The 13,583-nt window shown below is 43.3% G+C and overlaps 1 protein-coding gene across 1 annotated transcript in view; it reads left to right on the top strand.

The window, feature by feature from the left end:
• LOC106812374 (transmembrane and coiled-coil domain-containing protein 3-like) overlaps nt 1–12,858 on the top strand; it is a 17,733-nt gene extending 4,875 nt beyond the window's left edge. The window contains 13 exon segments of the mRNA XM_014816234.1: nt 4,495–4,590; nt 4,947–5,081; nt 5,416–5,601; nt 6,309–6,437; nt 6,996–7,088; nt 7,326–7,497; nt 7,623–7,652; nt 10,212–10,235; nt 10,238–10,298; nt 10,773–10,831; nt 10,834–10,910; nt 11,919–12,017; nt 12,835–12,858. Of these exon segments, the coding sequence (XP_014671720.1) occupies nt 4,495–4,590; nt 4,947–5,081; nt 5,416–5,601; nt 6,309–6,437; nt 6,996–7,088; nt 7,326–7,497; nt 7,623–7,652; nt 10,212–10,235; nt 10,238–10,298; nt 10,773–10,831; nt 10,834–10,910; nt 11,919–12,017; nt 12,835–12,858 (1,185 nt within the window).
• Nucleotides 12,859–13,583: the final 725 nt, after the last annotated feature.

Here is a 13,583-nt window from a genome sequence, read left to right as displayed (position 1 = left end):
CGGGCGAGTACCACGACGGAGCAGCTAGTAACGCGATTTCTTGAAAGCCCCAGACCATGACGTTCCTGCATCACAGCATTCGCAGCATTATGCGATTTACGCCGTGGTCGCTTGTCCGACACGCACGATCTACAGGACAGTGTCAGGACATCGCGTCCAGCGAGTCGACCCGACGCCTGCAACGACGTTTACGTCTCGGCCGCGTTACTACGGACACGATTACAGCAGCAGAGACGACCCCGCCTTCTAACCCGCCACTCACGCGCCACCACAATCCCACGCTTATACTCTTACATTCAGACGTTTTTTGTACAGTGTCTGTCACCCCCCAGTATATGTTATGCTGCCATAGTCTGCCTGTCCACCGTAATGTATGTCGTCTCATGATTCAACACCATATTTTATGTAAGGAGGTGATGTAAGAGGATTCATCCATCATTTGACAGTATATATGTTTTGTGACGAATGTCTTGTGAAGAATTAAGGTTTGATAATATTTCTGCAGGGAGTAACATCTGTGCGAAATAATGTCCTGTACTCATTAAAAGAGGAGAAAGGGAATCATGCTAGGAATTGATGTTATTTGATCCAAAAAATTGCGCCTATTCTAATCGTGTTATATTTACAATAAGATCAACAATTACTTTCTTTACCTCGCCATGCACTATTGCTGCTACTACTCGCAAACACCTTTATATTCTTTCATAGCATGATCTTAGGATAGAAGGCAGGAGAAATGTAAAAAGACATGCCAGTTATTTACTCACCCTGGCTCTCTCTATGATGCTTTGGCAAGCCTGAAAGAGTCAACACCTTTGAGTTCGAATTCACTTAACAACATAAAATGTCAACCAATATATCGTTTGCATAACATCTATACCTTTTCGATCACACATGAGATATGCATACGACACACCACAGACGCTCACCATCTTTTGTGTTGGAGAATGTCACCACCAGGGGCGTGCTGGACAATGCGAGACAAGCCGGCACGAAGGCTGAGTATGTTGGACTGATGCCAGCAACAGTTCGATGCCGATACCGACAATGACTGCAAGGATCATCATATGATGCTGGTACCTATCAGTGTGACACTTTCCATACCTAAATAATAAAGAACACGTGTAAAGGCATGTAAAATGTAGTATATATATAGAATATATATATTATACACCCTCCTGATATGATATTAATTCACAGTGTTTTAATTATCTTTTTATTGTGGCTGCTGGCACAGTTAAATGGACCGTTTATTATATCATGAACAATATTATACCAAATTATCTCTAGGTTTTCATTTTTATATAGCTTTTCGATGGAATCTTTTGCAATAATTCGTACCTTCTTCACTTGTCTGGCGAAAAATCGAGACAACAGAAAACAAGATGAATAGACACCAAACTCTCCCAGAGTTTCAGCTGTACCAATGACTGAAAACAAACAAACACATCACTAATCACTTAACAATACGTTGTCGGCTGAAACAATTCTACCCAAACACCGAAGTGTTTAAAATGCTTAAAGGTTTGTGCGTAATAAATCATTTTTGTTAAGTTTATAATCTATAATTATCTCCAGCCCTGAATCCAAACACCGTGCAGATGGCCAGTGATGCTGAGAGGGTCTATGTCCCCCAGGGTACTGTCGGAACGTACTACCCTCGTACTATCTAATATGCTGGACCGTACCTCGCCTACTCCACTAAGGAGCCTAGGGAGTTGCCTACGCCTACTTCCTAACCCTAACCCTAACCATATCAGATAGTTACCAGGGTACGTTCCGGCAGTACTCATGGAGACATAGACCCTATCAGCCTAACTATGGCCAAACGGTATATTTCCGTAAAGCGTTACTTGCTAACGAGGGTTAGCTATCATTACAAATGGGGTTGCTTTCATTAGAATTAAAACGTTAATGCGTCGAAGAAAATCAGCAGAGATACATGCAGAGAACAACGCACCTTCAGCACGTTGGTTCCGAAGGACCGAGAAGACACACGCTCATTATGTAGCCGAACATGGCCGGCAGAACGACCGCCGTACAGCACCAGCAGCAGGAGAACGCCACCAGAAACACTGCAACAATGTCCTGCAAGGCAACGAGCGTGAGCGTACAACATTGTATAACACACTCAATGGCAACATTGTCCTGCAAGGAAACGAGGGTGTGTAAGCCATGTGTGTACCGCGTTGTATAACCCACTTAAAGTGAATGTACCCAGCAACACTGCAACAATGTCCTGCAAGACAATGAGTGCGTGTGTGTACCGCATTGTATAACGCCTCAAAGGGCGAAATCACCGCGAAATCCACTCTCGAATCCCCAACCCATGTCCAGCAGCATCTCCTGTGCTTTATCGCGTCGTCTCAGAATTCGCATCGCCGAAATGCCAAGGTGCAGATGCTATAACCCATGATGAAATGGTTAGCGTAGGCTTCGCGAAGAAAGAAATGAACGACGATGAGGGTAGGAGTTAGCGTAGGCTTAGCGAAGAAAGAAGCGCACCATGATGACGGTAGGATCTTCCTCTCTTAATTCGTTATACCATGTTATACACTTATATTGAATGTATACACAAACAAATTACAATTTAAAAATACAAATGAAAGTAAATGAACCACTAAAAGTGTGTGCTGTGCTGGTTTTGAGACTCAACTGTCAACAGTTACTGAGTGCATAATAAAATAAAATTTATAAATTTGTCCGCTAGACAGCTACAAAAAGAAACGCACCATGATGAGAGTAAGATCTTCCTGAGGAATCGTCGAATCTTTGCCCCTCTGTAGAACGAACAGGTTGTTGTGCGCATCGATGAGTTTCACGACGCTCTCATCTCCGTCGCTTCGTTGCCTAGCGCCCGCTTCTTCACGTCTCCTTGGTCATCGATTTTAAAGACGGCTTCCACGTCTCCACCTTAAGAAGTTTATAACACAAAATAACTAACTTGAGATAGCTAATTATGGGATTCGATGTGTTTCTATTTTGCTTGTTTCATAAAAGTCACTTATTGCAACAGTATCACACTTGCAGCTGCAGAAATGATGCTGCAGCACTGTGCTTATGCGCTAACTTGGGATTGGCGCATGTATGGGATTCGGTGTGCTATACATTGCTTGGATCATTAAAGTGACTTATTGCTACTCTTGAAGCTGCAAAAATGATGCAAGCAGCAATGCGCTTATGCGACTGACATCTACAAACGAATTCTGTAGCTGAGTATCACATGGTGGAAGGTGCTGCCACCTGACGGGTTTCTGGCATTGTCTTCGAAGACATGGCTACCGAGCTCTTTCTCCAGTTTGTCAGCAGCCTTCGCCACATCCGCCAGTATCTCGTCAGAACTCCGAACACTTCTTGTGGTTCACAGCTTGCTTTCGCACGAATGTTAACCACCAACATTTATCAACTAGCTCCACATTATTGGCAACTGTTCTAACATTCAGGCATTTTTAGCAAAAACCAAATAATTTCCGAAAATTCCATGTCCCTTTTATCATTTTATAGATGAATTCATATATCTATATTTCTTGAAATGTTTCCATGCTACATAAATGTTCTGAAAATTCCCGCAAAATGTGTTGTCCATATTAATTTTACCAGCATTCTGAAAGATGCTAGTAATATTACACAACATGAATTGACCTGGATATGTAACAGATGTATACAATAATTAGTGCAATTAGTAACATCTGTAAATCACGTTATTAGTGAATGTGGTTTATTATACCGTGTGCTGTAACTCTGTCTTGATGATGTCATTCAACTCAGCTTCCTCCTTCAACATTGCATCCTTCAGTGCAGACAAGCGTTGCTCGGAATTGTCCTGCCACAAAATAAATCGATTTTAATTTTGGATTTTAATTGTCATCCCTCCACACACACACATTCTGTGATATATATATATATATAAAATGCTTACAGTTAATATGCCAAAAAATGGTCAGTAACTTGCTAAAACAGTTTATCGTTTGCTATGTCACATGTTAACAAAAACGTTTCGTGCCAGGCTGCATGATGAGCGCTGTACAATCATGCTTACACGTAACACATTAACCATTTGTTTGGCAAGTACACAGTGAAATACAGACACACGCACGCACGCACGCACACACAAACACAAATGTTTTATTGTATGCTATGTGGGAACTACTGGTTGATGATACGGTTCTGTTGTAACAGAACGAAAACAAAACAGCGCCCCCTATTTTCAGGCAAATCTTTACCTTTTTTTGTTTTGTTTTTGTCTTTTTTAAGACCGAACAAACGGTTTTCAACCGAGTATAGTTTAGAACCCGTCCCGTGTACTCATCGATCTCTTCTGTAAATTTGGCGCTATTTGGATCCAAACTGACGAAGCCTTTCATTAACATACATACAACATTCGCCAAATTATAGTAAGATATATATATATATATCACAGAATGTGTGTGACACTGTGTGAGGGGGGATGACAACTTTGTTGTCCAAAATTAAAATCGATTTATTTTGTGGCAGGAAAATTCCGAGCAACGCTTGTCTGCACTGAAGGATGCAATGTTGAAGGAGGAAGCTGAGTTGAATGACATCATCCAGACAGAGTTACAGCACATGGTATAGTAAACCACATTCACTAATAACGTGCTTTACAGATGTTCTTAATTGCACTAATTATTGTATACATCTGTTACATATCCAGGTCAATTCATGTTGTGTAATATTACTAGCATCTTTCAGAATGCTGGTAAAATGAATATGGACAACACATTTTGCGGGAATTTTCAGAACATTTATGTAGCATGGAAACATTTCAAGAAAATATGATATATGAATTGATCTATAAAAATGATAAAAGGGACATGGAATTTTTCCGAAATTATTTGGTTCTTGCTAAAAAAGCACTGAATGTTAGACAGTTGCGAATAAGTGTGGAGCTAGTTGATAAATGTTGGTGGTTAACATTCGTGCAGAAGCAAGCTGTGAACCACAACAAGGTGTTCGGAGTTCTGGACGAGATACTGGCGGATGTGGCGAAGGCTGCTGACAAACTGGAGAAAGAGCTCGGTAGCCATGTCTTCGAAGACAATGCCAAGAAACCCGACCAGGTGGCAGAACCTTCCACCATGTGATACTCAGCTACAGAATTCGTTTGTAGATGTCAGTCGCATAAGCGCATTGCTGCTAGCATCATTTTTGCAGCTTCAAGAGTAGCAATAAGTCACTTTTATGATACAAGCAATGTATAAACAAACCGAATCCCATACAGGCGCCAATCCCAAGTTAGCGCATAAGCACAGTGCTGCCAGCATCATTTCTGCAGCTGCAAGTGTGATACTGTTGCAATAAGTGACTTTTATGAAACAAGCAAAGTAGAAACACATCGAATCCCATAATTACGCTCATCTCAAGTTAGTTATTTTGTGTTATAAACTTCTTAAGGTGGGAGACGTGGAAGCCGTCTTTAAAATCGACGACCAGGGAGATGTGAAGAAGCGGGCGCTAGGCAACGACAGCGACACGGAGGATGAGAGCGTCGTGAAACTCATCGATGCGCACAACAACCTGTTCGTTCTACAGAGGGGCAAAGATTCGACGATTCCTCAGGAAGATCTTACTCTCATCATGGTGCGTTTCTTTTTGTAGCCATCTAGCGGACAAATTTATAAATTTTATTTTATTATGCACTCAGTAACTGTTGTCAGTTGAGTCTCAAAAGCAGCATAACACACACTTTTAGTGGTTCATTTACTTTCATTTGTATTTTTAAAATTGTAATTTGTTTGTGTATACATTCCGATATAATGTATAACATGGTATAAAGAATTAAGAGAGGAAGATCCTACCGTCATCATGGTGCGCTTCTTTCTTTGCTAAGCCTATGCTAACTCCTACCCTCATCGTCGTTCGTTTCTTTCTTCGCGAAGCCTACGCTAGCCATTTCATCGTGGGTTATAGCATCTGCACCTTGGCATTTCGGCGATGCGAATTCTGAGACGACGCGATAAAGCACAGGAGATGCTGCTGGGACATGGTTGTGGGGATTTGAGAGTGGATTTCGCGGTGATTTCGCCCTTGAGCGCGTTATGCAATGCGGTACACACGCGCACTCATTGTCTTGCAGGACATTGTTGCAGTGTTGCTGGTTACATGCACTTTAAGTGGGTTATACAACACGGTACACACATGGCTTACATACGTTCGTTTCCTTGCAGGACATTGTTGCCATTGAGTGCGTTATACAATGTTGTACGCTCACGCTCGTTGCCTTGCAGGACATTGTTGCCATTGAGTGCGTTATACAATGTTGTACGCTCACGCTCGTTGCCTTGCAGGACATTGTTGCAGTGTTTCTGGTGGCGTTCTCCTGCTGCTGGTGCTGCACGGCGGTCGGTCTGCCGGCCATGTTCGGCTACATCATGAGCGGTGTTCTTCTCGGTCCTTCCGGAACCAACGTGCTGAAGGTGCGTTGTTCTCTGCATGTATCTCTGCTGATTCTCTTCGACACATTAACGTTTTAATTCTAATGAAAGCGACCCCATTTGTAATGATAGCTAACCCTTTTTAGCAAGTAACGCTTTCTGGAAATATACCGTTTGGGCATAGTTAGGCTGATAGGATCTATGTCTCCATGGGTACTGCCGGAACGTACTCTGGGTACGGTCCGGTATACCGGAACGTACCCTGGTAACTATCTGATATGGTTAGGGTTAGGGTTAGGGAGTAGGCATAGGCGACTCCCTAGACTCGTTAGTGTAGTAGGCGAGGTACGGTCTGGCATATTAGATAGTACCAGGGTAGTACGTTCCGGCAGTACCCTGGGGGACATAGACCCTCTCAGCATCACTGGCCATCTGCACGGTGTTTGGATTTGGGGCTGGAGATAATTATAGATTATAAACTTAACAAAAATGAGTTATTACGCACAAACCTTCGCATTTTAAACACTTCGGTGTTTGGGTAGAATGGTTTTGCACGACAACGTATTGTAAGTGATTAGTGATGTGTTTGTTTGTTTTCAGTCATTGGTACAGCTGGAAACTCTGGGAGAGTTTGGTGTCTTATTCATCTTGTTTTCTGTTGGTCTCGATTTTTCGCCAGACAAGTTGAAGAAGGTACGAATTATTGCAAAAGATTCCATCGAAAAGCTATATAAAAATGAAAACCTAGAGATAATTATGGTATAATATTGTTCATGATATCATAAACGGTCCATTTAACTGTGCCAGCCACATAAAAAGATAATTAAAAACACTGTGAACATTAATTATCATATCAGGAGTGTATAATATATATATTCTATATATATACTACATTTTACATGCCTTTTACACGTGTTCTTTATTATTTAGGTATGGAAAGTGTCACTGATAGGTACCAGCATCATGATGATCCTTGCAGTCATTGTCGGTATCGGCATCGGAACTGTTGCTGGCATCAGTCCAACATACTCAGCCTTCGTGGCCGCTTGTCTCGCATTGTCCAGCACGCCCCTGGTGGTGACATTTCTCAACACAAAAGATGGTGAGCGTCTGTGGTGTGTCGTATGCATCTCATGTGGTGATCGACGAGGTATAGATGTTATGCAAACGATATATTGGTTGACCTTTTATGTTGTTAAGTGAACTCAAAGGTGTTGACTCTTTCAGGCTTGCCAAAGCATCATAGAGAGAGCCAGGGTGAGTAAATAACTTGCATGTCTTTTTACATTTTCTCCTGCCTTCTATCCTAAGATCATGCTATGAAAGATATTAGGAGGTGTTTGCGAGTAGTAGCAGCAATAGTGCATGGCGAGGTAAAGAAAGTAATTGTTGATCTTATTGTAAATGTAACACGATTAGAATAGGGCAATTTTTTCTGGATCAAATAACATCAATTCCTAGCATGATCCCCTTTCTCCTTTTTTAATGAGTACAGGACATTATTTCGCACAGATGTTACTCCCTGCAGAGTATTATCAAACCTCAATTCTTCTCACATCCGTCACAAAACATATATACTGTCAAATGACGGATGAATTCTCTTACATCCCTTACATCAAATATATTGTTGAATCACCGATGACATACATATACGGTGGACAGGCAGACTATGGCAGCATAACATATACTGGGGGGGTGACAGATCACTGTACATAAACGTCTGAATGTAAGAGTAAGCGTGGGATGTGTGCGTGGCGTGAGTGGTTAGGAGGTGGGTCGTCTCTGCTGCTGTAATCGTGTCCGTAGTAACGCGGGCGAGACGGTAACGTCGTCAGGTCGGCGACTCGCTGTGACCGATGTCTGCACTGTCCTCGTAGATTCGTCGGACAGCGACCACGGCGTAATCCTGCTGGGATCCTGGTGATGCAGGACGTCATGCTCGGGGCTTCTCATCGCTCTGCTGCGTCGCTGGTCGTCGCCCACACAGCGACGAGGATTCGAGCACACGACGCTTTCGCGTTTCTCGTCGCGCGTCTGATGGCAGGTACTATGACACAGCGAGATATACGCGTTTATGAGAAAGCATTTTTACCACTACGTTTACCTTTACCACCACGTTTACCTTTTCTTTGGTACGTATGCATCCTCACAGTAAACTGCACGTACGTGGAGAAAGTTTTATTGTTGATTTCGTTTTTCATTTGGGTAATTATCAATGCGTAATTTAGGTAAGTATGTAAATAATTAATACGAAGCTAGCAAAATTACTAGAGATAATTACACAAAAAGTATTGCAAGCACATATTGTGACGTTGGGAGATAATGGGATGACTGGGGCAGTGAGTTGGAACTGTGTAATGAAAAATTCGCGTAATGGAAAGGGGATAACAATTAACAGTGAAAATATATGTATTTATGAGAAACCATTTTGTCACCACGTTTACCTATCTATCTCCGCGATGCAGTTTCCCCCTTAGTGTAAGCACCCAATGGTAACGACGTTATCTTTGAGATGATTGAGAATTCTGCGACATAATCTGTCAAAACCAGCTCTGAACTTAACATTGTCGTGCGGGCTTGTTGTTTCAGTGTTGCGGGTGTCAGGCCGCGCTTCTTCTCGCGCTCTCGTGCATCGGGAGCGTTCTCGCGCAGTGAGTGCTTCAGGCAGCAGGGAGTAATGACCGGGGAGCCGTGCGATCATGCTTCTCAGGTTGCACGACAGACCTTAAATCGTTAAAACAGCTGTGGTCCGCATTGTTAGAAGCGTCGTATATGTCGGTCAGCCGTGATATCGTGAACGAATATATATGAAGTCTAAAACGCTTTTTTTTGTTTTTGTTTTAGCTTAGTGTTTTAGTTGAAAGAGAAGCGTAGAGTTAAAAGTTGCGAATTTCTTCCGAAACCGTCAGCGAATCGAGCGTGTTCGCTCGAACCCTCCGATCTCGAATTTCCCTCAGGAAAAAGATTATTCCCTGCTACTTTGTCTGCACTCTGAGAAAGCTGTCGTTATCGTGGGGTGTTTATTTGACCAATGCCAATCGTTCATTCGTGAGAACAAATCCTTCGGTGACGTACGGACATTGTTCCGACCTTGAGTTTGACCTTGACATTGACCAGGTCACGCCACGCTGCACATCTCGATGGAGCTCGTTGCTTCGTTGTCGGGCGATGGTCGGATCGCAGCGACATGAGCTCGTGTCGGACATCAAGAATCTCATTCATCGCGATCCGCGATTTCTTCGCCGTTCTCTTCTTCGCTCCGTCGGTGAGTCGTGCGTGTCAGAGCCTGTCGGGGCTTTCCGTGGCACGTAGATTGAGGTTTCCTGTGTATGTTAGCTGAATCGTTATAGGGATACGTTTAGGACGTTTTTTAACGTCCTAAAAACGTTTTAACGTCCTAAAACGTTTTTAACGTTTAGGTTATAGGACCACGTTTAGAGTGAAATGCATGAAATCTAAAGTGCAGCTTTTGTTCTTTATCGTCGTTAGTCATTTGCTGAGTCAGTCGTGAGTCAGTGAGTCGAGATGTGCACAGCTTTGCATGTGCTTACATGGGCGTGAGAAGGGGAAGTTGATTGAGGACCACTACATTTGTGTTGATAGCTCAGGGTGACTGTTTTGTACGTAGGTTTGTCAAAAGTGGGAGGAAATGTCGGATTTAATGAGCGTAGTGATCGTCTGTGCCTACAGCTTGTACTATGTATGGCATATCGAATTAATGATTCCCAGGTATATTTGCCGATCGCTATACCGCGATCGCATTTATAGTGAAAAGTATGTTACGTTGAAAGTGTGGCTTTCATTTGAATGTTGCAGGTATGCATGTGTTCCCGTCGTTTGTGGCTACGAGTTAACCGTGATCATCTGGTTGACACTTGCAGTCGTCCTCATCAAGTATGCAAAGTTTTAGAGCATCGTGAATGTACCTGGAATATATATATATATAATATTGGTAAATATGTTGGAATGGCTCAGTGAAATGCAGTCACAATGAGTTACCCTCGTTGTCAATGAAATTTAAATATACTCCATAATCACAATGGTATTGAAGGCAGTTATGATGCGTTGTCTCTAGGGTGATATGGCCTGCCTGCCCTGCCAATTAGCACTGATAAACATCAGCATATCGCTAATGGCTCCCTGTTTTATGAAATTCCTGGGTACCACTGAGTTTTACTGAGTACACGTGCAGAATAGGTCCACATCAAGTTGCAGTTTAAACAGTTGTTCGGCTACCAAACAGCATCACGTCCGACCTTGGTGTGACCTTGCTCTTGTCGTGTCGCTTGCGACCTTTGCGTGACCTTGCTCTTGCCGTGTTGCTTGCGACCTTTGTGTGACCTTGCTCTTGCCGTGTCGCTTGCAGTACGCGCTGAGCATGGCCGTGCTGTCATGTCTGCTGCCGGCAAAGACGTCGCACGTGCGGTGGATCGTGTCGGCGGCCTCTCACAAGTCAGCGAGTTCTCGTTCGTGCTGGCAAGCCGTGCCCGCCGACTCCATCTCATCAACAGAGAGGTGAGCACCAGGGGGAGTCAGACGAAGACATTATCGTCGCGATGGCATGGATGCATCCGCCTGGCAGACGTAGCAGACGAATTCTACGGGATGATGAATAGCTTCACCGAAATACGAATATAGAATATCATGAATACAGAAGCGTAGCTAGCCAATTTTTCCTGGGCGGGAGCCATGTACATAGTGTGTTCTGGGAAGGTGACCGCCTTTGATGTATTGTATCTACTTTTTTCTGTGGGGTGGCAACTGCCCTATGCCCCCCCCCGGCTATCTAGGGCCCTGGAGTATAGTTCGCCGGGTGGGAGTGCATGCACCAGAATATCGTCTCTAGATCTCGTTTTGCTGAAATTTTTAATTTTTATGAGATTTGTCGTTGGCTACTGTCATGCTGTCCTTTGTCCTGGCAGTTTTGCTAAAGGGGTCGTTGTCATATAGGATAATACATATATGTACGCGCGAGGTACATATATGTATACATAAATGTAATATAATGCTAGTCTAGGGAGTCGCCTATGCCTACTCCCTAACCCTAACTCTAACCCTAACCCTACCTCTAACCCTAACCATATCAGATAGTTACCTCGGGTACATATATGTAGTACCCTATACGACAACGACCCTTTCAGCGGCAGTTTCACGATGTGCGCTACGTGATTACAAGTTTAGTGTGAGTTTCATGCCGGCCTTATGCAGGTTTCGGTTTTGTGAGATGGGATTCGACGTGTGATGTGTGTATTAACTAGAATACAATGCTCTGTTGTTTGCTCAGTATTAATCATCAACTGTATTAAAACTAGGATCAGAAGTTACTCATGTTACTCAGAACACATTACCTTACAAAGCAATTCACAACTAACTTGTTAAAATAGATTCATTTAATTCAACATTGAATAAATGTCGGCGCTTGAGCAGCACGGAAACGCTGCGTAGACTACAAACATCCGGCAGTGATAATTAATTAATTAATGCATTAATGCTCATGCAGCACCGTATTGTGTTGTCTTCCAGGTTTATCTACTGATTCTCAGCATTACGTTCCTGAGTCTGTTGCTGGCACCCGTACTGTGCGACTCTCCCTCTGGCACCTGCGGGAACTCTGACGGAAAGGTAACGTCTCTCACCTCCTCCTCCTCACGTCACCACATCGCTTCCCTTTGATATGCCTTCTCTGTTTCGCTCGTTGTAAAGCCGACAGATGCTCAGACCTGGTGATTGAGACAAGCTGGTGATTGAACATGCAGCTAGGTCAGATGCATTCCCTCAGTAGCCCCTTCGCTACCTGAGTCCTGACCTGGTCAGTCCTGGTCCAGTCAGTCCTCACCCAGTCAGTCCCAGTCCAGTCAGTCCCAGTTCAGTCAGTCCTGGTCCAGTCAGTGCTCACCCAGTCAGTGCTAACCCAGTTAGTGCTTAACCATTAGTCCCGCCAGTCAGTCCTCACAACACTCAGTCCTACCCAGTCAGTCCCACCCAAGCAGTCCTCATCCATGCTTAGTCCTCACTCAGTCAGTCCTGACTTATTAGTCCTTGCCCAGTCAGTCCTCACTCAGTCAGTTCTCACCCAAGTAGTCCTCACCCAGTCAGTCCTCGCCCAGTCAGTCCTGACTCAGTTAGTCCTCACCCAAGTAGTCCTCACCCAGTCAGTCCTCACCCATTAGTCCTCACTGGTGTAGTGTGTGGGGAACAACGTTGGCAGACATCACTGCACCGGGAATCGGCTTGATTGCTTTGCGGCTGGAATGGCGTGACTGTGGCCGCTTGTATCGCAGCATTCTGGCCAAGTTCCGAATTTTTTTTTTTTTTTTTTTTTTTTGTTACACAGCCTTATTCTCTATAACAATGCAAATAAGGCCTCTACTGCTTCCTAATACAGCTTGCCTTCTCTAAACCCGCTGTGCCTCGCGTAGTAACTCACGCATTATTTCAGACTGCGAGCCAAGACACCATTTAGCATCCACTGTTCCCGGCGGCAGGTACATTTGACTGGTCATAATCAACCGATACTGATCTGATGTATATATTATATATATATATATATATATATATTATATATATATCTATATATCAGGAGTATATTATGTGTCTAAATGTAGCTAATGTGATTTAATGTGTTCATTTGGTTAATTTTAATTGTTTGTCTATGATGGATAAAGGAAGATGCATGCTGTGTATGATCGACTATAGCAATAGTTAGTGCAACTATTCTTTGCTTAGAAATTAACGTGTGTATAGCATATGTTTATTCTATACATATGTTCATAGTATCACTAAGTTCTATACACTATATAACTTGGGCTCATAGGGTCTATGTCCTCCGGGTACTGCCGGAACGTACCCTGGTACGGTCCGGTATACCGGAACGTACCCTGGTAACTATCTGATATGGTTAAGGTTAGGGGTTAGGGTCTTAGGAGTAGGCGTAGGCGACTCCCTAGACGCGTTAGTGGAGTAGGTGAGGTACGGATCCGGCATATAGATAGTACCAGGGTACGTTCCGGCAGTACCCTGGGGACATAGACCCTCTCACATAACTTGGTGTTAGATGTTAACGAATTGCTTATTGCTAATATTATTTCTACACTCACTGTTAGACTAACTGCACTAGATGGCATGTATGTCCTCTGGTTTTGGTAATGTAGATGGTGATCAATTGTAAGGTAATATATTTAAATAATC

This window comes from Priapulus caudatus, unplaced genomic scaffold (genome assembly GCF_000485595.1).
Source record: "Priapulus caudatus unplaced genomic scaffold, Priapulus_caudatus-5.0.1 Scaffold640, whole genome shotgun sequence".
NCBI lineage: Eukaryota > Metazoa > Priapulida > Priapulimorpha > Priapulimorphida > Priapulidae > Priapulus > Priapulus caudatus.
Note: the sequence above shows the minus strand (reverse complement) of the source record. Positions and strands in the feature narration are given on the sequence as shown.